General features: G+C 39.4%; 1 protein-coding gene across 5 annotated transcripts in view; it reads right to left on the bottom strand.

Annotated features, from left to right (window-relative positions):
- Positions 1–23,608, bottom strand: part of ROBO2 (roundabout guidance receptor 2) — a 523,934-nt gene that overhangs the window by 25,003 nt on the left and 475,323 nt on the right. Inside the window, exon 26 of one of the 5 annotated variants that reach the window (XM_063126760.1) lies at positions 730–912. The exons of the other annotated variants lie outside the window; for them this stretch is intronic. Within the exon in view, the coding sequence (XP_062982830.1) occupies positions 730–912 (183 nt within the window). The remainder of the gene's footprint in view (positions 1–729; positions 913–23,608) is intronic. 5 annotated transcript variants of the gene reach the window in all.

The following is a 23,608-nucleotide window of genomic DNA, read 5'->3' as shown; positions in this document are numbered from 1 at the left end:
ACTGGGTTTCATGTGGCATCTATAACGCATAAAAATGACCACAAATATATATATATATATATATATATATATATATATATATATATATATATATATATAGAGTTGCTATTGATATCTGTTTTAAAACCGAAACTGAGATTCATTTTATATAAGCAAGGCTCCTAACATGTTATACTTGATGCTGTCATTGATACGATTATAGTTATAATCCCACAGTCAAATATAATAAATGATTGGGTTAAGTGCCTTAAAAGGCAACCATTTAATAAAGCTGTTAAACTGTTGCATTGTTAGAGTGATAAACTTTCACCAACTCACCCCATGCTTAAAAAGTCTTCCCAGAAAATACATTTGGCAAGAGAGATGCAAGAAAGAAGCAGTAACGGAGATAAAAGCTAAGTGAGCAGTTCTTCATAAGAAATATTATTGATTGTGAAAAGGTTTTGCAAATGATAAATCATCAAAAATTGCATGGCAAAAATTAGTAGTCCCTTTAAGGCAGTATTAAAAGGCAGTGCACAATACTCTTGATATACAGGGCTGTGCTATGCATTGCTTTGTTTTTCTTGAAGTACTTTTTATTATTAAAATATAAGCCCATCTGGCTTAGTATATGCAAGTTAGGTATATTCATATTGAGATTTCACTTTTCTTAGAAGGAGAGAGGAAAGAAAGAAAAGGGAGAGACCCGGGCATCATGCAAAAAGCATTAGCTTTGAGTCTACAAACCTGTTTTTGATAGGCTGGTTCCATTCAGCCTAAACCCAGCTTTATCTGCTGCTGCAACCAGAGCTTGTGCAAAACTGCCGCTGGTAAAGATGGAGTCATCTGATGAGCTACCTACACTAGATCTATGACTAGAAAAGTTACGGTCCTCATCAGACGCAGAACCCCATCCATTTACAAGTGAACCTAAAAACAAATGTAGGGGGCTAGTGAGTAGTACAAATGAAATAGCTTAACTGTTTATCTAAATTTCAAAGGGCTATCCAAACCTCTCCACCTTCAAAACTCATACTGAAGAATTTAGTATTCATCAAGAAAATGCAGTTTCTCCTGAAGTTTCTCCTGCCACCATGGATCTCAACTAATACAGAAGTTCAGAGAAAGTCAGTATTTTATCAAGAATCTTAACGCTAATAGATTAAATTCCAAAACTCAAAATAAGAAAACATTTAGACTGTACCACACATTCACCTTCTATTCTAAAATTTTAATTTTTAAACAAGATAGTAAGGGATGGATCTGGATTTCACCACATGCAACTGGACTGGTGGAAGCAGACTTCCTTTCCCTTTCCTCTTCATGGTAGCCCCTCCAGGCGCCTGATAATACTACAGAGACTTTTGGGACCCTGTGGTGAGTTGAAGTGCTAAGGGGAAGGGGGATCTCTGAAAATCGGGTGGAAGCAACTTCTGTGAGCAGAGCCCTTCCAGTTACAAAAGGCAGAACCTGGATCCATCCCTAAATCATTACTTTCCAAAATTTTAGTAAAATTAGGTTTGTGTCACACAAGTAAGGTTCATATGAACTAAATTATTTAATACTGACACGCCTAGTTATTCAAGTGAAAACTTCCCATTTGGTTGATGAATTGCATAAACATCCAGATGCTTAAAATTTACAATTAAAATGTATGTCAGCCTCATAACCTTAAGAGTGAGAGGCTATGACCACTTTTGAGAAAAGGCTGCTCACAGCATGAAAAGCTGCATCTGCTTAAACATTTTCCCCACACACAATGACTAAAGGAAAAAGAGATCTGTTACTGCTTTACATGGTCACAAGAATATCTGAAGCCCGAAACCATCTTTCAGCCAATCCGTTGCATAGTCCACAGTGTTTACAATTTTTTTTTTTTTTGCATAATCATTTCCAGACTAAAACTAGGAATATAGTACAATAAATGCTTGGTTAAATCCAGGATTTGCCTTCTGTGGACTGAGGCACTTTTTCCATGAATGCTGCCCCTACCTAATTTTAGGGGACTCCTCCCCACTGCACCACACTCCCCCTATTCAGTATGGTCTCCCTCCTATGTAACATGTTTATGGAGTCTGGAGGGGCTGAAGTGGGAAGCAAGGGGTGGAGAAGTCCATTTCTGCCAGCCCAATTGCACATATGTAAAAATTAAAATTAATTTGCGCAATTTGCAGGGCTGGAATGACCAAATCTTTTAACATCGATACAGTGGAAGGCTGTAAAAAACACAACTATGTGCATTCTCAGATAAAAGAAGAAAACAAACAAACATGAAGGAGTCTACAGAGATCTGACGGGCAGAAAGAGGGTTAAATGCAACTACAAGTGACAGTTTGATTCTGCTTGCCAAAGGCACAAATGAAGTTGTTACTTTACAAATGGACTCTACCTGACATAGACAGATGTAGGTAAGTCAAGATAACAGCAAACACAAGCTAGAAAATAGCCTCTTTTGAAACAGGTCTATTTTTTAAAAAAAACAAAAACACAAAGGTAGATACAGGGACCACTGAAAAAGCCCAGCTGTTGAGGTTATTATGTAATAACACATACATGAAAAAAGTAAAACTTAACAAGAGTATAGATAAAAACTCGAAGGAGAGTTAATTAAAATGCACCTTGCTTGATTTGATAACCAAGAAATGTGATCATATGCATCACTTTAAAGAAAAATTTCAACTGGTGAACATACATACTTAAAATTAAAAAGAGCTATAGATGGTAAAAATGGGGTCTGTGGCCACAACCAGGAAAAACGTGTGTGTGCATGGGAAAACACCAAACAGACATAGTGAATTTTGTTCTTTGTCTGCACAGTTGAAGGGACAAGCATTGACGTTCAGTTAAATAAATCCCACAAAACAGAAAACAAAGTAGTCAATGTACACATTGCTCTCTCGTATAAAGTGTGTTACAACACGGTAATATTTGTCATCTTAATAATTTACCTATATATTTATTGACTACACAACTTACTGAAACAACTGGTTTTTAGTACACACACACACACACTATTTACATTAACACCTTAAGTTCAAGAAGCAGCATTTGAATTTGGTGCACAAGAACACCAAGCCTCAGTAAAATTCCTAGCAGTATAATAGAGTTGATAATATTTGAGGAATACTACTGGAAAGCAGTAGTGTCAAAAGCTTCCTGTTTATAGACACACCTTACTGCATTGTCAGCAGATAAGATCTCATTTGTGCTGTAGCTATGCAGAGATAGAAAATCCCATCAGGGAAATAGAGAACTTTTTTGTAGGTCTACAAGAGAAGGCCAGTAAGAACGGTTTGGATTTTCTGAGAAGGCCAAAACTCCACTATCTTTGGGGGAAGGGGAGATGTCCATGTGACAAGATTGTTGGTTGCCCTTCCTTCTGCTACACCAGTACCACAACCCACAGGCCAACACTGACAAGGTAAATATTAGACCATCCTGACCCACTCTTTTAAATGCTTGTCTTGATAGTTACATGTGTTAAAAGTACCACTGGCTGTAAAGTGTTCTAGCAGGATAACACATGGCACAACTGAAAAATCATGATAAGCTATCAAGCCCTAGAAGTTGCCATCTAAACAGAAGACATTTATATATCATCTTCATGGCTGAAGGGAAATTGGGAAAAATCAGATAGAAAGAAATACACAAACTTTGAAACTTATTAATAATAGGCTTAAAAGTAAGACAAGTTACATTTTACTTCTGTGATTGCATCTGTGGCATTTCCCCCCTTTATTTAAAAGCAGTTTTGAAGTGGAGTATGTGTATGAATTGGGTTGGGGCTCAAAGATAACAGCTAGATCTATACATTGCTTTATGGTGGTATTGAAGTGCACTGATAAGTATTGGGGCACATTACGCATTCCATATACCACTTTCATTGCCTGCTTTTTGTTCAACATTATCCAAAATACCGCAACAAATATCATTGTGTGTCCTCCAAGGTATAAATGTGCAAGAGGGATATAGCGTCACCATGATGGGATCGTAATGATTGACATTAGGTGTAGATCTGGCCTTACTCTTTCCCTCTGTACTATTTCTCACATATAAAGCTCATATTAGCTGTTTAGAGGAATAAAGACAGGAATTAGTATTTTTCTTGACTCTTTGGCTAATATCTGTGTTGGGGAGTTTATATCAGAGAAATAGAATGGGGAGAAAGGTTGATTTCCCTCCCTGATCATGGAGTCCCTGGTTCAATTTCTCCCTTCCTTAGAATCATAGAATCATAGAATAGCAGAGTTGGAAGGGGCCTATAAGGCCATCGAGTCCAACGCCCTGCTCAATGCAGGAATTCACCCTAAAGCATACCTGACAGATGGTTGTCCAGCTGCCTCTTGAATGCCTCTAGTGTGGGAGAGCCCACAACTTCCCTAGGTAACTGATTCCATTGTCGTACTGCTCTAACAGTCAGGATGTTTTTCCTGATGTTCAGCTGGAATCTGGCTTCCTTTAACTTGATCCTATTATTCCGTGTACAGGACTCTTGGAGGATCGAGAAGAGATCCTGGCCCTCCTCTGTGTGACAACCTTTTAAGTATTTAAAGAGTGCTATCATGTCTTCCCTCAATCTTCTCTTCTCCAGGCTAAACATGCCCAGTTCTTTCAGTCTCTCTTCATAGGGCTTTGTTTCCAGACCCCTGATCATCCTGGTTGCCCTCCTCTGAACACGCTCCAGCTTGTCTGTGTCCTTCTTGAATTGTGGAGCCCAGAACTGGATGCAATACTCTAGATGAGGCCTAACCAGAGCCGAATAGAGAGGAACCAGTACCTCACGTGATTTGGAAACTATACTTCTATTAATGCAGCCCTAAATAGCATTTGCCTTTCTTGCAGCCATATCACACTGTTGGCTCATATTCAGCTTGTGATCTACAATAGGGTGACCAACTGTCAGGATTTCCCCGGATTTGTCCTGGTTTTTGTTCTTTCCATGGTGTCAGGGGGGATTTTCTATAATTTTCAATAATGTCCTGGAATGACACACCTTCCTCTTTAAGGCTGCCATTAGCATGGCAGGAGGGAATGACATGCTTGAGGCACATCATTCCCCCAACCCGAGCTCCAATTGAGGTCTTAAAGGGGAAAGTGGGTCATTCGTGGACATTATAGAAAAGGCCCCAATTGGAGTGGATGGTGGTGGTGCAGAATGAAATCCTTTCCCCTCCTCCACTCCAATCGGGTTCTTTAAGGTGGCGGGGGAATAACGTACTTTCTGCAGGACTCAGAAAGCTGCTTCCCCACACACACACTAGGTGTCCTCTTTTTTGGTTTCCCAAATGTGGTCACCCTAATCTACAACAATTCCAAGATCCTTCTCATTTGTAGTATTGCTGAGCCAAGTATCCTCCATCTTGTAACTGTGCATTTGGTTTCTATTTCCTAAATGTAGAACTTGGCATTTATCCCTATTAAATTTCATTCTGTTGTTTTCAGCCCAGCACTCCAGCCTATCAAGATCACTTTGAAGATTGTTTCTGTCTTCCAGGGTATTAGCTATCCCACCCAATTTTGTGTCATCTGCAAATTTGATCAGCATTCCCTGCACCTCCTCATCCAAATCATTAATAAAAATGTCAAAGAGCACTGGGCCCAGGACTGAGCCCTGCAGTACCCCACTTGTTGCCTCTCCCCAGTTTGAGAAGGTTCCATTGATAAGTACTCTTTGAGTCCAATTTTGTAGCCAACTGTGAATCCACCTAATAGTTGTTCCATCTAGCCCACTTTTAGCTAGTTTGTTAATCAGAATATCATGGGGCACTTTGTCAAAAGCTTTGTTGAAGTCAAGATATATGACGTCTACAGCATTCCCACAGTCCACAAGGGAGGTTACCCGATCAAAAAATGAGATCAAATTAGTCTGACAGGATTTGTTCCTGACAAATCCATGTTGGCTTCTAGTAATCACTGCATTGATTTCAAGGTGTTTACAGACTGACTTCTTTATAATCTGCTCCAGAATTTTCCCAGGGATGGATGTCAGACTGACTGGTCTGTAGTTACCAGGTTCCTCCCTTTTGCCCTTTTTTGAAGATAGGGACAACGTTAGCCCTCCTCCAGTCGTCCGGCACCTCACCCGTCTTCCATGATTTTGCAAAGATAATAGACAAAGGTTCTGAGAGTTCTTCCGCTAGCTCCTTCATTACTCTAGGATGCAGTTCATCGGGCCCTGGAGATTTAAACTCATTCAAGGAAATTAGGTGTTCTTTGACCATTTGTTTATCAATCTCAAACTGCAATCCTGCCCCCTCAACTTCTGCTTCACTTTTTCCAGGGGGGGTCATAGACCCGCTTTTGGGAGAAGACTGAGCCAAAGTAGGAATTGAGCACTTTAGCCTTTTCTTTGTCATCTGTTATCAATTTGCCATCCTCATTAAGCAGTTGGAACCACCATTTCTTTCCTGTCTTTTACTACTCACGTATCTGAAGAAAGCCTTTTTATTGCTTTTAGCATCCCTCGCTAATCTCAGCTCATTCACAGCTTTAGCCTTCCTGACGCCATTTCGGCACTTCTGCGCCACCTGTCTGTACTCTTCTTTTTGTAGCCTGACCTTCCTTCCACTTCCTATATGTATCTCTTTTTGCCTTCAGGTCATATCCAAGCTTCTTGTGGAGCCACATTGGTTTCCCCTGTTGTCCTCTATCTTTTCTCCTTGTTGGAATTGTTTGTAACTGTGCCTTTAAAATTTCCTTTTTAAAATACTCCCACCCATCCTGCACTCCTTTTCTCATTAGGCTCACTTGCCATGCGTTCTCTATGGCTGCATAAAAAGACACCTTTAGTTATGGATCTCCCATGTCACGTATAGTTTGTTCATAAGGATCTGTTTTCATAACACTATCAGACTATTTTGAAGACAGAAATTCTAACTGAACAGTAATGTTGAACAAAGTAGGAAAGAAATATGACCTGTACCATTAGAGAAGATTTGAGGGAATATATTTCCATACCAACCAATTTAAAAGTAAGTCAGTTTAAAATAATATACAGATGAAGTATGGTGCCAATTAAACTGAGACGTTGGAGCTCATGTAAATGAACTTCATATCTGCTAGAAACTGTTATCCTTTAAAAAGGATATAATGAAGAAGTAACAAGAAAAAATGTTTGTATATTAAGCAATCATTAGTTGTTTTTCTGGTTTATATTTGAAAATTATTGAAGACAGCTTGTAGCTAACATAGCGTTACTAGGTGAGACCAAGGTAAGCAATGAGATGGATCTGCAACTTCAACTACAGCCAGGGTAGAAGGGAGGATAATGGTATTTGCTTTCTCCCCTCTTTTCCCCTCGTGGAGCAGGGTGATATAATTTTTTCTTCCCATTGATCCCAGTAGGAGGGTATTTTCCTACAATAGCTCCAAACTGGGGGATGGAGCAGCTTGGAATCCAATGCATTCATAGTGGGCTCTGACCTGCTATGTTTGTACTGATGGAAAGGTACTGCAGCGGTTGCAGTTAGAAAGCCCCCAAATAGGTCATTTTTGGGGCTTTCTAACTGCAACCACTGCAGTACCTTTCCATCAGTACAAACATAGTGGAAACCTCCAGTACAGTAAATGTGTTTGACAAATGGTTATTATTTTATGCTTTTGGGGGGGAGTATTTCGAGATACTCCTTTTACGGAGGACAAATGTGGGGAATAAATTTCTTAAATAATAAAAAAAAGTTAAATACATCCTAACTCTCTCCAGTCCTCAGCAACAGGGGGTTGGGATTGCTCTCTACTATGTTAATAGCAAGAACCTAAATGAAAAATAAATATTCTATCAAATGAAGAATTATTAAGGAGAAATGGAACACATTATTGATCATGGAACTTCTTAAATAGATTGATGAAAATTAAGGAATGGAGAAAACTAGGATTCTTTTTATGTGTATCTGAAATTGTTGTCACTTTATGAAATAAACAATATAATCTATTATATCTAAATGAAATATTAGATGTGGGTTTTTTTCTTGACATAAATGATGAAGTTGTATTCTCATTTAATAAAACATATTGCAGAAAAGAAACACCACAAAAATATTCCATTAACCCAGGACTGGGCAACATCATGTCTATGCTGGCTAGGACTGATGGGAGTTGTAAGCCAAAATAACTGGAGGGCCACAACTTGCCCACCCATGCACTAACCAAAAGGCAAAAAAGAAAAAAAAGAAAGTGAAGCACATTGCAGGGAGGTGCAGGGAACGCTGATCAAATTTGCAGATGACACAAAATTGGGTGGGATAGCTAATACCCTGGAAGACAGAAACAAACTTCAAAGTGATCTTGATAGGCTGGAGTGCTGGGCTGAAAACAACAGAATGAAATTTAATAGGGATAAATGCCAAGTTCTACATTTAGGGAATAGAAACCAAATGCACAGTTACAAGATGGGGGACACTTGGCTCAGCAATACTACAAATGAGAAAGATCTTGGAATTGTTGTAGATCACAAGCTGAATATGAGCCAACAGTGCGATATGGCTGCAAGAAAGGCAAATGCTATTTTGGGCTGCATTAATAGAAGTATAGCTTCCAAATCACGTGAGGTACTGGTTCCTCTCTATTCGGCCCTGGTTAGGCCTCATCTAGAGTATTGCGTCCAGTTCTGGGCTCCACAATTCAAGAAGGACGCAGACAAGCTGGAGCGTGTTCAGAAGAGGGCAACCAGGATGATCAGAGGTCTAGAAACAAAGCCCTATGAAGAGAGACTGAAAGAACTGGGCATGTTTAGCCTGGAGAAGAGAAGATTGAGGGGAGACATGATAGCACTCTTCAAATACTTAAAAGGTTGTCACACAGAGGAGGGCCAGGATCTCTTCTCGATTCTCCCAGAGTGCAGGACACGGAATAACGGGCTCAAGTTAAAGGAAGCCAGATTCCGGCTGGACATCAGGAAAAACTTCCTGACTGTTAGAGCAGTGCGACAGTGGAATCAGCTACCTAGGGAGGTTGTGGGCTCTCCCACACTAGAGGCATTCAAGAGGCAGCTGGACAACCATCTGTCAGGGATGCTTTAGGGTGGATTCCTGCATTGAGCAGGGGGTTGGACTCGATGGCCTTGTAGGCCCCTTCCAACTCTGCTATTCTATGATTCTATGATTGCTAATTTTAAAGTTCATTACACCATAAAATACTGGGGTGGATCCAAAGGTGAAATTTCCACTCACAGAAGAAGTCTAAATGGGAGATTTCTGGCATGAGTGGAAGAAGAGTTTTGGATCCAGCCCTTTGCGGCGGATCAGTCAACTATTAATAAAATATGAATAAATCATTTCAATAAAATATGAATAAATCATTTCAATGCTTAATCCTAAATCTGTCTTGCTTCTTACACAAAGGTTTTCCTGGGATTTTATAGTCAAACTTTACCCCACCACCACCAATGAGGAAGTCTTTGTGAGTCTTTTATTTAGACTTGACCTTTCCTTTCTATACTTTGGTCATATCTATATAGCTTAGATTTTAGAACCGGAGAGCAAGAGACATCCCTGGCAGTAGTAGAAGAATAGTTTGTAATTATGGAACTTCCATATTGCAAACCAGGAACAGACTCATTTTCCTTGATTTTCTTCTGATGATTTGTTGGAATCCTTCCAACTTTCCTCAAATGTCACTTTAAGAAACACTGGGAGACAACCTGTGGTTGCATAGAACTTCTCTTGGAACATTTTACTAGTGTTGTCAACACCCTGAGTTGGATCCAATGCTGGTCATCCACTAGCAAAATGGGAACCATTAGAGAAATGCCTCTCAACACACACACCCTCAAATTTGCTGAAGGGTTTTAGGGGCAGAGAAGATGTGGGCCACAGACAGAAGTCAGCAGGGTTGGAATGCAAGCCAAGGAAGTCCCACTCCACCAGTCGAAGTCTGGTTGTGCAATATTGGATTCAATCCTATGTTTTCATTTCCCTTTAAATTTGGGGACAAAGCTGAATTGCAAATTTCATATAAATCTCAATTTAGGCAATTCTAGAATTAATTTTATCACAGGGTAACAGTAGGACAAGATGTACTGGCATTTCTCTTAGTTCCACTGTGCCTTTTTCAAATGAAATGAAGCAGGTTCTTTGCTGGTGCCTTTCCCATACAATGAAGCTCACTCTATTTTCCAATAGCTAGTTTGAATTTACATGCTTTCTGCCAGCTGTAATTTTTTTCTCCTGCTGAAAGCAGCAGTAAGCACTTTATCTAGAACAAAATCAACTATTTGAAAATGCTGAATTCTGTTTTTATTTTCCGTATAATATTCAAGTTACCATAGCAATCAGAAGTTATAAATAAAAGAGGAGGTGGGGCTGGACTCAAATGCTTGATCCTGGAGTTTAGCATTACCAGGTGTTTTGTAGGTGATAAAAAAAGACAACTATTATCTTCTAACAAATTCAGCATTCTGCTTTTTGGTGCTAACAGCTCATGTAATAAAACATGTATCTATTACAGGTGTGTACTGGCTTCCAGATTCAACTGACCTCCTGTTTTAGCACTTCTAAATTGGCCCAATTCTGCTCAGATTGATTCACATCCCATCTGCTTCTACTCAGCTACTGAAACCGAGCTGAGACTCGTAAACCAGAGGCTTTGTGTCTCCCATAGACCACCAGGGGAAAAATTTAGAAAATGGTTACAATCTTTTTTCCCTTTTTCAGAATTGAATGATATTTGCAGGCACAATAGCCCCTTAGGAAAGTATCATGCCTGCCAAATGTCTGGACAAAAATGTGCACTTTTTTGTGCTGTGCATACTACTTGCAGGGATAGTTGTCCCATCCTTTCTGAGAGAGCAGAACCCCAGAGCTTCTAGGAAATAGACACAGGGGTCTAGATGCATCCCTAAGCAAGGAACTGCCAAAGTTTCAGAAGGATAGGTGCAACCATTTATGTGGAAGGGGAGTCTTCAGATTCTGGTGGGCCAAACCTTCCCCTTTCGTCTCACTGTGTTTTTTTCAGGAATTTATACAATGGCAAACGTCCTAGAGATGTCTCCTGGCAAGAAACCTGCAAAATTTCAGTTAAGACTATGGCAGTGGGTAGTGTTGTCCTATATGGGCAATGAATGCACGGTCAGCCCCACTGGCCCCATTCTGTGCATGTTCAGCCTTGCCATTCCAGGAACAGTCACAATATCACACTTCTGGAAGCAAGCCCTAACACATGTGAAAATGGGAATTGTCACATGAGTTTCTGAGCATGAATTGGTAATGAAGCCTCATTCTAGCCTGGTTTTGGCTCTGTTGAGTTCAGAAGGAAGGCTGCTTTGCCCCAGGAAGCACCATAAATGGCCCTTAGGGGCCTGATTCTGCCCGGGCTTCATCTGAAATCTATGCACATCCCTAAGAGCTATACTATTCTCTCTTTCAAACAGTAGTATTTTCCCCCCAGATATAGAGGTTCGACTTCAGAAGCAGAATTGGAGTAATTTCTTACGTACATCTCGGCTTTATAGAAGAAGACATTTGTTTTGAATTTATTTATTACTAGCTGTACCCTGCCACGCATTGCTGTGGCTCAGTCTGGTTAAATTGAAAAGAAAGAAAAGACAAAGCGGATGTTTCTAATATGTTTAATTTCACAATGCTTGTGGATATTCAATACTTTTAGTTGTTCCATTGTCTGTGTAGATATAGAGATCGTCTGGTTTGCCAACTCTAGAACACGCAACATATAATTGTCCATGTGAGAAGCAATCTGTGTCTAGATCTAAACCGCACAATTCTAACGATTGGCCCTGAGCTTTGTTGATGGTGATTGCAAACACCAATCGAATTGGGAATTGCAATCTCTTAAATTGAAATGGCATATCTGTTGGAATCATAGGAATGCGAGGAATGAGGACATCTTCACCTTTGAAAGGTCCTGTCAAGATTGTTCCTTCTATGACGTTGCTCAGTAATTTTTTTACTGCAAGCCGCGTGCCGTTGCAAAGTTTTGGCTGGTTGATATTTTGCAACATGATAATTGGCAGGCCGATTTTCAGTTGCAGTACGTGCGGTGGCATCCCTGACAGATTGAGTGAATTCAAAAATTCTGTTGGATAATTAACCGCTTCATCTGCTTCCACTGTTTGGTTTTTTTAAAAAGGATGTTTTTACGGTGAGGAGGTTAGTGGAAACTCCTGGCAGTTACCTTTCTTCAGAACGTGTAACTGTCACAGGTGTGACATCTATATTCACTCAGCCAATTGTGAGAGAACATGCAAATAGGAGAGGAGGCAGAGGCAGTGGATTGGCCTACTGGTTGGCGATGTCACAATGATCAGCAGGACTGGTTTTGAGGAGGCCTATTTCTTCGATTTTAAGACAAACTTTTGACCCTATATAGAACATAGTTACATAACAACGCTCGCGTATTCGAATGCAACGTTGTGTCAAAATTTCAAAGCAATCGGTGAAGAACTTTCAGAGACATAACGTCTGTTTCGAACGGACATTTACATTTTTATTTATATAGACTAGCTGTACCCTGCCACATGTTGCTGTGGCTCAGTCTGGTTAAATGGAAAAGAAAGAAAAGACAAAGCGGATGTGTCTAATATGTTTAATTTCACAATGCTTGTGGGTATACATATTTTTTTGTTGTTCCATTGTCTGTGTAGATATAGAGATTGTCTGGTTTGCCGACTCTAGAACACGCAACATATAATTGTCCATGTGAGAAGCAATCTGTGTCTAGATCTAAACTGCACAATTCTAAAGATTGGCCCTGAGCTTTGTTGATGGTGATTGCAAACGCCAATTGAATTGGGAATTGCAATCTCTTAAATTGAAATGGCATATCTGTTGGAATCATAGGAATGCGAGGAATGAGGACATCTTCACCTTTGAAAGGTCCTGTCAAGATTGATCTCCGACTATAACAATTGCCACTTCGTCTATAGTTGGAGCATTGAATCTTCGCACATGTTCTCCAGCAGGCGTTTTGTCAGCATGAATAACAATCTTGTGTGTATCAGATGGCATCATGTCAATTGCTGTTTTGAACAGATGTACTAAATTGTTTTTTTCGTGAAGTAGCTGTTGCAGTTTTGAAACGACGGACCTTTTTATGCCGGTATAAATTCCGCAGCGTGCATTCAATTCATCATTGCCATCACCAATGAAATACATTTGTAGGAATTTATGTTGACTATCTTGAAACGGAAGGAAGGAGCCAGCTTTATGATAAATTTGTCCTTTGACTTTGAAAGTTGGCAGAAATGGAGCTGTGATGATTTCTGTGCCGAACGACGTCATTTGGAAGCATGAGTTGTATTTCCTGATGTTAGATAGGAAATGCTTTGATTCTGCGGTATATCCGGCAAGCAAAGTTTGTAATGGCTCTGGTGGTCCTCCAAGTTGAGGCAGTTTAATTTTTCCAGCAGCGCAACACATTCCTTTTGTTTCTCCATTAAATTTAAGAGCCTTGCAATAAGGACACATTTCAGTCACAGTGCCGATGAGAACATGCCGCCTCAAACTATAATCATCAGCTGGGTTGTACCGGAATGCAAGGCGATTGTAATCGTGTGATTGTTTACCACAGAGTCGTGTTTGACGCTGATGTGCTGTTTCTCGTTGATGTCTTTCAGCCACTCTCAGCCTGTCGCATTCATTCTGTTGAGAACAAAGCAGATCTGAAGCTGTAGAACGCGATTGCCGTGCTCGCAACCGTGCATCCTCAAGTCTGGCTGAACGTTGCTTGGCTGGTTCCTTGGCACGTATTTGAAGCATTCTTTTTCTTTTTTTCTCGTTTGCTGATGCCCGTTCTTCCTCAGTCTGATTTGCAATTTCTCATCGCAGTGCTTCCGCTCCGCGAGTACGACGACCTAAGTGTGATCTTCTGCGAGGCATTATTTGGATGAAGTAAAGCAGATTGTTTGGTTTTTTAAAAAGGATGTTTTTATGGTGAGAGGGTTAGCGGAAGCTCCTGGCAGTTACCTTTCTTCAGAACGTGTAACTGTCACAGGTGTGACATCTATATTCACTCAGCCAATTGTGAGAAAACATGCAAATAGGAGAGGAGTCAGAGGCAGCGGATTGGCCTACTGGTTGGCAATGTCACAATGATCAGCAGGACTGGTTTTGAGGAGGCCTATATCTTCGATTTTAAGACAAACCTTTGACCCCATATAGAACAAAGTTACATAACAACGCTCGCATATTCGAATGCAATGTTGTGTCAAAATTTCAAAACAATCGGTGAAGAACTTTTGGAGATATAACGTCTGTTTTGAACGGACATTTACATTTTTATTTTTATAGATTTGTTGTTTTGTTTATATTCTGCCTTTCCACTAAAAATAAGAGAGAGAGAGAGAGATCCATGATTTTCATGCAGGGATTATTTTCAACACCCCCTTACAGTCAGCTTGGGACCATATTATATCAGAATGCAGGTGGGGTCTTTTCACATGTCTATTCTGAAATAGCGCAGTATCCCTAGGTCTTTACCACATGTGGTTACTGAACCTAAACCAGCTCTATTGGGCGGTATAGAAATGTAATAAATAAATAAATAAATTTGTAACAGTCCTTATTTTTAATTATTTATTTGTGTATTTGTGTTTTTAATAATTTATTTAACTATTTAAACACAATCACACACACTACCATTAACCTGCTAGAATCTAGGTTGGGGCTTGTGTGTTGCCTATCCCTGATCGAGATGGGGGGGGGGATTAACAATGCAATCCTATACATGTCTACTCAGAAGTAAGTCCCATTGAGTTTAATGGAACTTACTCCCAGGTAGATGGGTATAGCATTGCACTGAACATCTTATCATAATAGATTTTATCATCAGTGAAGGCTATTCAAATTCTGTCCTTTGCTTGTATATTGACTTCCATGCAAGGCAATCTCCGAGGAAGTGAATAAAGGTCTTGTTTTTGGCCAGCCTTACTCCAAGAGCCTCTTAATATATGACTATTTTCTACACTCCATGGAACATAGGTTTGACTTAGTCTAATTTGAATTATGCTTTATATCAGGGGTCCCCAAATTTCTTGAATCCATGTACTCATTTGGGAATTTGAGATAGTGTTGTGAGCGCTACCACAAAATGCCTAATCAGTGGATCAACACCATCTACTTTTCATGTCTATGGATCTTAGGCTATGTCATGGCTTTTGAACACCACAACATCTCTTTAATAAGGGATTGTCTAATTAAGCTAATCACTGGCAGCAGAGCGTCTTTTAAACATGTGTTTCGGCAATGTTCAGTGGTTGCTTCTTTTTGCAGGAAACTTATTTTAAAATTTGTACTGGAACAGTCTTTAATATTCACTGATCTACTGCATACACTTTTAAATTATTTACCTGCTTCATGGAAATTAATAAATGGTCAGAATAAATGGATTACATGCGCCTTTTTGGCTAATAGTACAACACTAATATTACTAATGTAATAATATTACTACACTGGACAAACAAACACTCACCTCCTATAATGCAATGGATTGAAGGCCTTATCACACTTTCAACATTTGGCATATAGACATCAGCTTCAAATAAATACTTATTTGTTTTACTGCAGCCAATGTATAATTGCTAGAAAGTTGTATGCATTTTATACAAATCCATGGATGTATATTAAAAATTAAAATAAAATAATAAAATAATAAAAATAAGAAATAAATATTTTGGGTGCCCAAGGATCCCCCTTGGGAACCCCTGCTTTATACAGTTCTGTGGTACATATATGAAAGCAAATTATAAAAAATACTACTATTCATAATTAAACTTTAAATTTCAGTTTGTCTCAAAGTAAAATCCATTTGCTGATTTCCATAGAAAAAGAAAGGCAATAATTTTACTTTCACTTATGTTATTATTATTTTTCCTTTGTGTTTTAGTCATCTCAACAAAATAGATGTCACTTGAATTTTTGTCTGCATTTTGCTACTTCATGTCATAGACACATTTATGAGGTGATGATGTGCCAAAACGTCAGCCTGAATATTTACACTGATTCCTTTATACAATTAGATACCCAATGTAGTATTAAAGGGAGACAAGACAAATGTACGAGTAATGTATTCAGGGTTGAAATGCTTCTTATTGTCATCAGAGAGCTTTGGCTGTGGGGCGGTATATAAATGGAATAAATAAATAAATAAATAAATCAGCAGAAAGAGCCATAAGGCCTTGTCCACACAGAAAGATTCCATTGTGCCAGCACTTCTAAACCATTTCTATGTTGGCAGTGGCCAGCTTTTCATTGTTTATATTTGTGATTTGTTTTATATTAGGCAATCCTATGTTTTAAAATAGGTTAGCCAAAGGTGGTCAAAGTTGTATCGTAAAAATGGAAAATTGTAGCAGGTAGTTCAGCGATGGTACAAGGGTTGAAAGAAGGACAAACACCTGTTAATTTGGGTTCTGTGAAACATCGCAACGATCTAGCTGCATGAGAGGCCTCTTTTATAAATCATTGCACTGGCATTTGCAATGACATTCAACAACAGCAGTAGTAATGGCAAGGATTAGCACTTTTTCCTTTTCCCACCAGATACAGCATCACTATGTCCATGCCCAATAAACCGTGCACCATAATATTCTCTAAAAACTATACTGGAATTGCAATTGAAAGTAATAATATAGCAGTGTGCACATGCCTGTGTACACACACATACATGTACAATACAAGCAAGGAAAATCTGTTGTTTTTATTTTTTAAGCGCTCATTTTTCAGGCAGTTTGGCATATTTCATTTAGTGGCGAGAAGGTGCTCATAGCTTACATAGATGCTCTGAAAAGGAACTTGCTAGATTTTGTATCACATAAAAATGGTAATGTAACAATTAGCAGGGTCATACAATAAAGCACAGATTTTACTCTAGCTTAATGGATGTAGGGATACACATTCATCAGCAAGGATAGATTTAGCAGAAAATGACATGTAAATGAATTGATGACTGATCATAAATTAATTTTAGTGTTGAAGATGTAATGGAGGAACAGCAAGATGCCAGTTTATCATAGTATTTTACTGCTCAGCAACATTTGAACAACTACTTAATGTTCTATGTGCATGCTAACAGCTTGAATAAATTTTAGATTTTTTGTGCCTTTCTGCTATATAGAAGGGGTGGGGGAAAGAGAAGATTGCAGGACAAGATTGAAATTTCAAACAGAAATAAATTTGGCTAAGTGACATGAATTCATTTTTCATTAATGTTTAGATGATTTTTGCATCTATAAAAAGAGTCATATATGGAAACGGCATGTATTTTGTTTACCAAAGATGTTCTGAAAAGAAAAAGAAGATTCCACTTCATATTTAAATGTTTAATTGCTATATTATTGATGTATGATATACGGTTTAAATCAAGGTCTAATTACCCAGCATTCCTCTTTTAACATGATTTCCCACAATCTATTAGCTCTCATATATGAAACTATACTCTACAACCTTATTTGCTTCATTAGTAATGACAGCAGGGATTTCATTTTATTTCATCCAATGATGACTTCACAGTAGTATGTCTTACACAGAATCTATGCTACATTATAGTTTAAACTTGTTTCCAAATATGCCTTTATTAGCTACAAAAAAGAAAGCTGATTTTATTAAACTTTTGAGAACTTAGACTGGATTCTCTATTTTTAGTTACCTTGAAATTAAGGGTTCTAATTATGTAACAACCATTTAACATGTCACTTATTCACCCAACAGCAATATATAGATAAGTAAAGCAAGTAGCCTTGCATATAAAGCAACTGATATCCAATGGATCTGATAAAAGGTCTCAAGGTAAAGAAACAGGAACTAGTTATTTTACATTTTGGATGAGAGGATGCTTTTCTGAACGCTTTTGAAGAAGAATGAGCTACAAGTATAGAAAATAATAACTGTGGGACAGAGCCTATATCAAAGAAAGGCAGTGTGTGAATTGGCTTTGAGTCTTACCTTGTCTTTACGAAGATGATAGCTAGGCTCTTAATGCTTAAAACCTAAGCTTCCAAATAGGCAAAAAGACCCTACAGTGTGCTATATTGAGTGAAAAGTATTACAAATATTACAAATAGGGCACTACAATCTTTACATTCAGAACAGCACTTTAATTTTTGAAGTAAACCAAACTATCTAATCAATTTCTATGACTAGGTTCACACGTCATGATAAACTATGATGGTTTATTTTTCTGAATAAGCCATTATGGTTTATCATGTCATCTGTGAGTGGTTGTTATTTTGGTTAAAGAAGCCACTCTGATAAGCCAAGATCTGCAGGAGGTTTATTAAAACCATTGTGGCATATTGTGATATCTGGTGCTCCACAATGGCTTAAACGGTGGTTTAAAGATCATTTACATGGTCACATGGCAAGAGAAGTCAAAACCTCTGTCCTGCTCCAGCTGGCTTATCTCTGTTTCTGATATCTGCCTAGCAACACATGGTGCTCGCCACCCACCTCTGCCTTAATCTGTCCTGCGGCGGTGTGCTCTGCAAACTCCCCAAGTGTCAAACACGTTTTTGGTCAGGCGGTGGCAGCTGGACACGGTTTTCACTACATATCAAGTGGATCCCCATTAGGGGATGCCGTATATGAAGTTTTGTCCCCCTCCTGCAAACCTCCAAAGCTTTAGAACTGCCATCCCCTTTTGGGTGAGAAACTGCTTTCTCACACACATCTTTCTAATCACGCAGGGTTCTCATTGTGCATTGGATGCCTTCCTACTAGGGGAAGCTCTGCATGAAACCTTTTGGTGCAGGTAGACAGGGGGAAAAGCAGCATGGCATGAACTCCCTATTCAGAGTTCATGGAAGCTGAGAGAAAAAAATACGTTCTACGGATGGCTGTGCTACAGTCTGCTGTGGGCAGGCTTTGAAACCTGGCTGGGAAGTGGGCAGCTGATTTAACAGCAGTGCAGGGGATGCCAGGATTTCCAATGCAATGGAAGCTGGGATGCCATTCTGGTGGTACAGGAGGACTGTAAAGGGAGGAGGCGTAAGAGCAGGGAAAATAAGCTGCGCACAGTAGCTTATTTGTCCAACCATGTGAGGGGTAACTAGCTTATAAACCATCATGGCTTAATAAAGTGACATGTGAACCTGCTCTATATGTCAATGGTTTTATTATATTTGCAATTCTATTAAGCACATATCTCAGAAGAAAAGGCTTTCTAGCCAATATGAAGCATAATCTAGATAAAAAGGAAACAATGGTGTTAGTACAACATAGCAATTTGGTCTAAGGGATTAGTTATAGATGTGTTCTTACATTCCCCTAAAAGAGAAGATACATCATTTGAGTGCATTTCTTAATCTAGCATTATTCCTTTTCAACTAGTAGCTGTGCCTAGGGGGTGGGTAAAATTTAGTTTTATTTCCATTTTTGATAAGAATTTACCAAAATTTGCAAAGTTCTGCATATTTGGGATAAGAAACATGAGATTTTTTAATTATTATTTATTTTTTTAAATGGAAAGTGGGAAAAACAGAGACAGATTTGTCCATCAACGCCTAGGACTTTGATTGCTTTCCTCTTTAACGTCTTGGGCCCTTTCTACACCTAAGGATTATCCCAGAAAAATGGAGATCATCCCTGCCTGCTCTTGGGATCCCCTGGGCATCATTTGCATGCTGACTCAGATTTACTTCTGAGTAGACAGGTATAAGATTGCACTGTTAACATTTTTGAATGCGGAACAAAGCAAACCTGAGAGATCTACCATCCCTAGTGTGGCCAACAACAGCCTGAAATGCAGTGTTTTGGCAACCATCATCTACCCAGAACAAGATGTTTTTATTAGGGGTGCACTTCACCTCAGTCCCAAATTCTGAATCCAAGTCAAAACCCACCTCAACCTGAATCTGGTTTGGGAACGTATTGGATTGCCTCAGCCCGAAGCAGTCGAAGTGTTTCAATCCAATTCAGCCAGCCACTGCCTCTACTTGCCTGCCCACTGGACTTCCCTTAGCCTCTGCTCATTCTAGCGAGTCACCCATCCTCCAGGATACACGCTCTGACCTGCTGTAGGTCTACTGTTGTAAACTATGGTGGCTGGAAAAAGCTATTTCTAAATGTTGTCGTTTATAACAGTAGATCTACGGCAGGTCAGAGCAGCTCTCCTGGAGGATGGGCAACTTTCTGGTGTGAGCAGAGGCTTCGAGTAAGTCCCATGGGCGAGGGGCAACAGCTTTCTGGGTTCGGGGGAGGGGGGAACAGGGGTGAACAGGAAGGGAGGGGAGGGGAATCCTATGGAGTCTCAGTCGGCCTTGCGCCTAGGGAACTGCAACAAACTGCTTTAGATTTAAAAGTGAATCGGAAGTGGGCCAGGGCGGTTCTGAGCCACCCACAGCTGATTTGGAAGCTCTGATTTGGCCTCTGAGGGAATCTGGGGAGGGGGGCTGTGCATAGCCCTAGTTTTTATTGAGGCAAACTTTTAAGAATTTATATTTAAGAATAGGATTACTAGTAGTTTTATTCTTGTCTATCTCTGTTTATCGCTGGCATTCTGCACTGATAGTTGTATTTGGAATTTTTTTTTATTGCTTGCATCTTTGAATTATTATTTTTTGAAAGAGATGATTACCTATATAGATTAATACATAACAAACTGAATTATAATATGTTTGGAGTTGGGAAATTTAGTGTTCTGCATTGTATGAATTATTACGGTCCAGATAACATGATTAATTGATTGCTAGTGTATATTCATTTTTCTTTCTTTATCCTTATAAAGGATGTTATGATTGTCATTGATGCTTGCATTGTTTGAACTGAATTAAGGCTTGGTCGTAATTGTTGTTGGTTCATTGTCTTACAGTTCCTTATAGTTCTTGTGACATTACATCTTCAAGCATCATCTACTACTCTGTCCGTTTAGCTATCTGTTAGAAAAATGGGACGGATTAAGACCCCAAACTGGAAAAAGGCCAGGACAGAGTATCTCCTGATGGTAAGAAGCTTCGCAAAAGGAGGGAGAGACTGTCTCTGGTGCCGGTGGAAATTTTAATTTTTCCCCCCAGGTGGCCCAATGTTTCAGATATTAGAAATCCTTCTTCAGGGGCTATAGCTAACAGAAAATATACACGTGTACTGTTGTTTCATTAATGAATAAACATAGCTAAATACATCAGAGACAATACCATTGTATGAGAGTTGTTAGGGCATTATGATATTCATCATTATAGATTGTTAACATAAGGTCCTGCAGGAAAACATCCAAATGCACTAAAGAAACTTATACCAAGACAAATCCTGCTTTTTAACTTTTGCTACATCTTACTAAACAAACTGAATTTTCTTCAAGACCACTCCATTTTAAAAGAGATTTTTTTTTAAAAAAATCCTTTCTCATTAGAAAGGCTAGTTACAACTATCATACCTCTCCCAGCTTTCCATTGCCATAATGCTTATTCTAGTCATCCCCTTACAATAAACCACACCCCCACCTTAAAACAGCTTTCTTTTTTGATTGGACTTGTTTAGAATCCCTTTTGTATAACATACACCTGAAAAAGGAGTCATTTCTGGCATTGTGCTCTACTCTATAGATGGAACCGTGCTCTTTTTAAATTTCTAGACATTAAGTCATTGTGAACAATTTATGTATCTAGTTATCGTGTCCTAGACTGACCTGTTTTAGTAAGCAAAGTACTCTGTCACGAAGCTGAACTGGCGGTTTCTCTCTAATTTCTTTCTTCGATACAAGGGAGTTGCCTCTGCAGGCTGCAAGGTTGCAATGAGGTGCAGCTGATTGCTGACACCTTTATAGCTGGCACTAGTCTTTCTGTGCTTTCTTTCTTCAGTAATCCTGATAGGACTTACCCCTTATGATGGCGAGGCTCTAGTCATAATTTTTAGTTGTAAATGTTTTTGCCTCTCCATTTCTAACATCCTCGGCTCCAGTCTTTATTTAGTAGCAGAGAATCCTGTTAGTGTTGAGCCCTCCAGTGATAAGACTCGGACACTGTTCATAACCGTTCAGTCCTCCTGACCTTTTACTCCCACTGCCTGGCACTTACTTGTATACAGGACCCTCCCTTGCTAATACCACTGCAATCACTTAGCACAGTCTGGTCGATGGTTCTCAACCTTATTGTTTGTTGCTTCCCCACTCCACAGAATTGTTTTATACTGTAGGTGAAACTGATTTCAAGGAAAGGATCCAGAATATTTCCCTTTTGCTAAGTATCTCGTCATTGCCTCTTACCCTTTCAATTGCCCAGAAGCGTATTGAGTATGTTGAGTGCTGGTTTTCTGCAAAATGTTTCACAAGTGGTGCTCCTATTTTACCATGTCTAAGGTTGTATAGATGTTCTCCTATTCTTTTTTTCAGGGATCTGGACGTTTTTCCTACATACAGCTTGTTGCAGGGACACATGATGGCGTACACTATCCCGGCAGAATTGCAGTTGAGGAATTCTTTAATGTTTACTGATCTGCCACTGTATGAGTTCATAAAAGAGAGTGTCTTTGTAGTTAGTTTGCAATACATGCACCTCCCACATGGGTGGAAGCCTTTTGATCTTGACAAATTGAAAATGGTTCTCTGTGACATGTTGCCATTATAGTTTTTTTGCATGATCTGAATGGATTAAACGATCCTTGAGGTTTTGCATCCTCTTACATGTCATCAAGGGTTTCTTTGTCAAACCCAGAAGATCTGCCACCAGACACCAGTTCAAGCGTATGTGTGGTTTTAGTTGTTTGGTGATCAAGTTGAAAGCTAACACACAGTTGATTCTGTTGTCGTATGTTCTGTTTTTGGTTGTTCGGAGATTGACACAATGTTGTGATTGGCTCTTTCCTTTGCATTCTGTATAATTCTCTCTGGATAGCCCCAGCGTAGGAAGCGTTGTTGAAGCTCTTGCGCTTCTATGTTGTAGTCCTGTTCTCGAGAGCAATTGCATTTAAGATGAAGGAACTGGCTGTATACTGCTGCAGACTGGCTGCAGACTGTTCTTGAGATGTGGTGGATGATGGCTATCATTTCTTAGAAACTTCTGCCATTGAAAAGACAATGAACTGCCCAAGGAGCTTCGGCTATTGCATATAAAAATGCAATAAAGAAATAAATAGTAGGGGGCATAATGACCCACAAACTGAAATACCATCCGTAGAATCATAGAATAGTAGAGTTGGAAGGGGCCTAAAAGGCCATTGAGTCCAACCACCTGCCACCCTACAGCATACTTGACAGATGGTTGTCCAGCTGCCTCTTGAATGCCTCTAGTGTGGGAGAGCCCACAACCTCCCTAAGTAACTGGTTCCATTGTCGTGCTGCTCTAACAGTCAGGAAGTTTTTCCTGATGTCCAGCCGGAATCTGACTTCCTGTAACTTGAGCCAAATTTCCTGTAATCCAAGCTAGGTGTTGACCATTGAATTTACTGCATGCCACTAGGGAATATTCCTTGCAGCAGCAGACAGTGTGCAGCACCAGCCCTGAGCTCATGTGTCTGGTTGAGAATTTTGCGGAGGAAAGCAGACAGGTAGTGTGGGTCAGACTGAGTTTTTTCTGCCCACCAGGTCCCTGCAAACAGATTTGTTTCATAGTAAAGGGGGTCCTATCCCTTCACCACAAAAAACAGCTCTAAGAGATGGGAATGTTGTTATTTGAGAACGTGTGTCATCAGAATCCTAATGACCACCTCCAATTTCTTCTCTGGATTCAATTTATAACTTCTAAGAATAT

The sequence above is a fragment of the Elgaria multicarinata genome, chromosome 5, assembly GCF_023053635.1.
Source record: "Elgaria multicarinata webbii isolate HBS135686 ecotype San Diego chromosome 5, rElgMul1.1.pri, whole genome shotgun sequence".
Classification (NCBI taxonomy): domain Eukaryota; kingdom Metazoa; phylum Chordata; class Lepidosauria; order Squamata; family Anguidae; genus Elgaria; species Elgaria multicarinata.
This window is presented reverse-complemented; position numbering and strand designations above follow the sequence as displayed.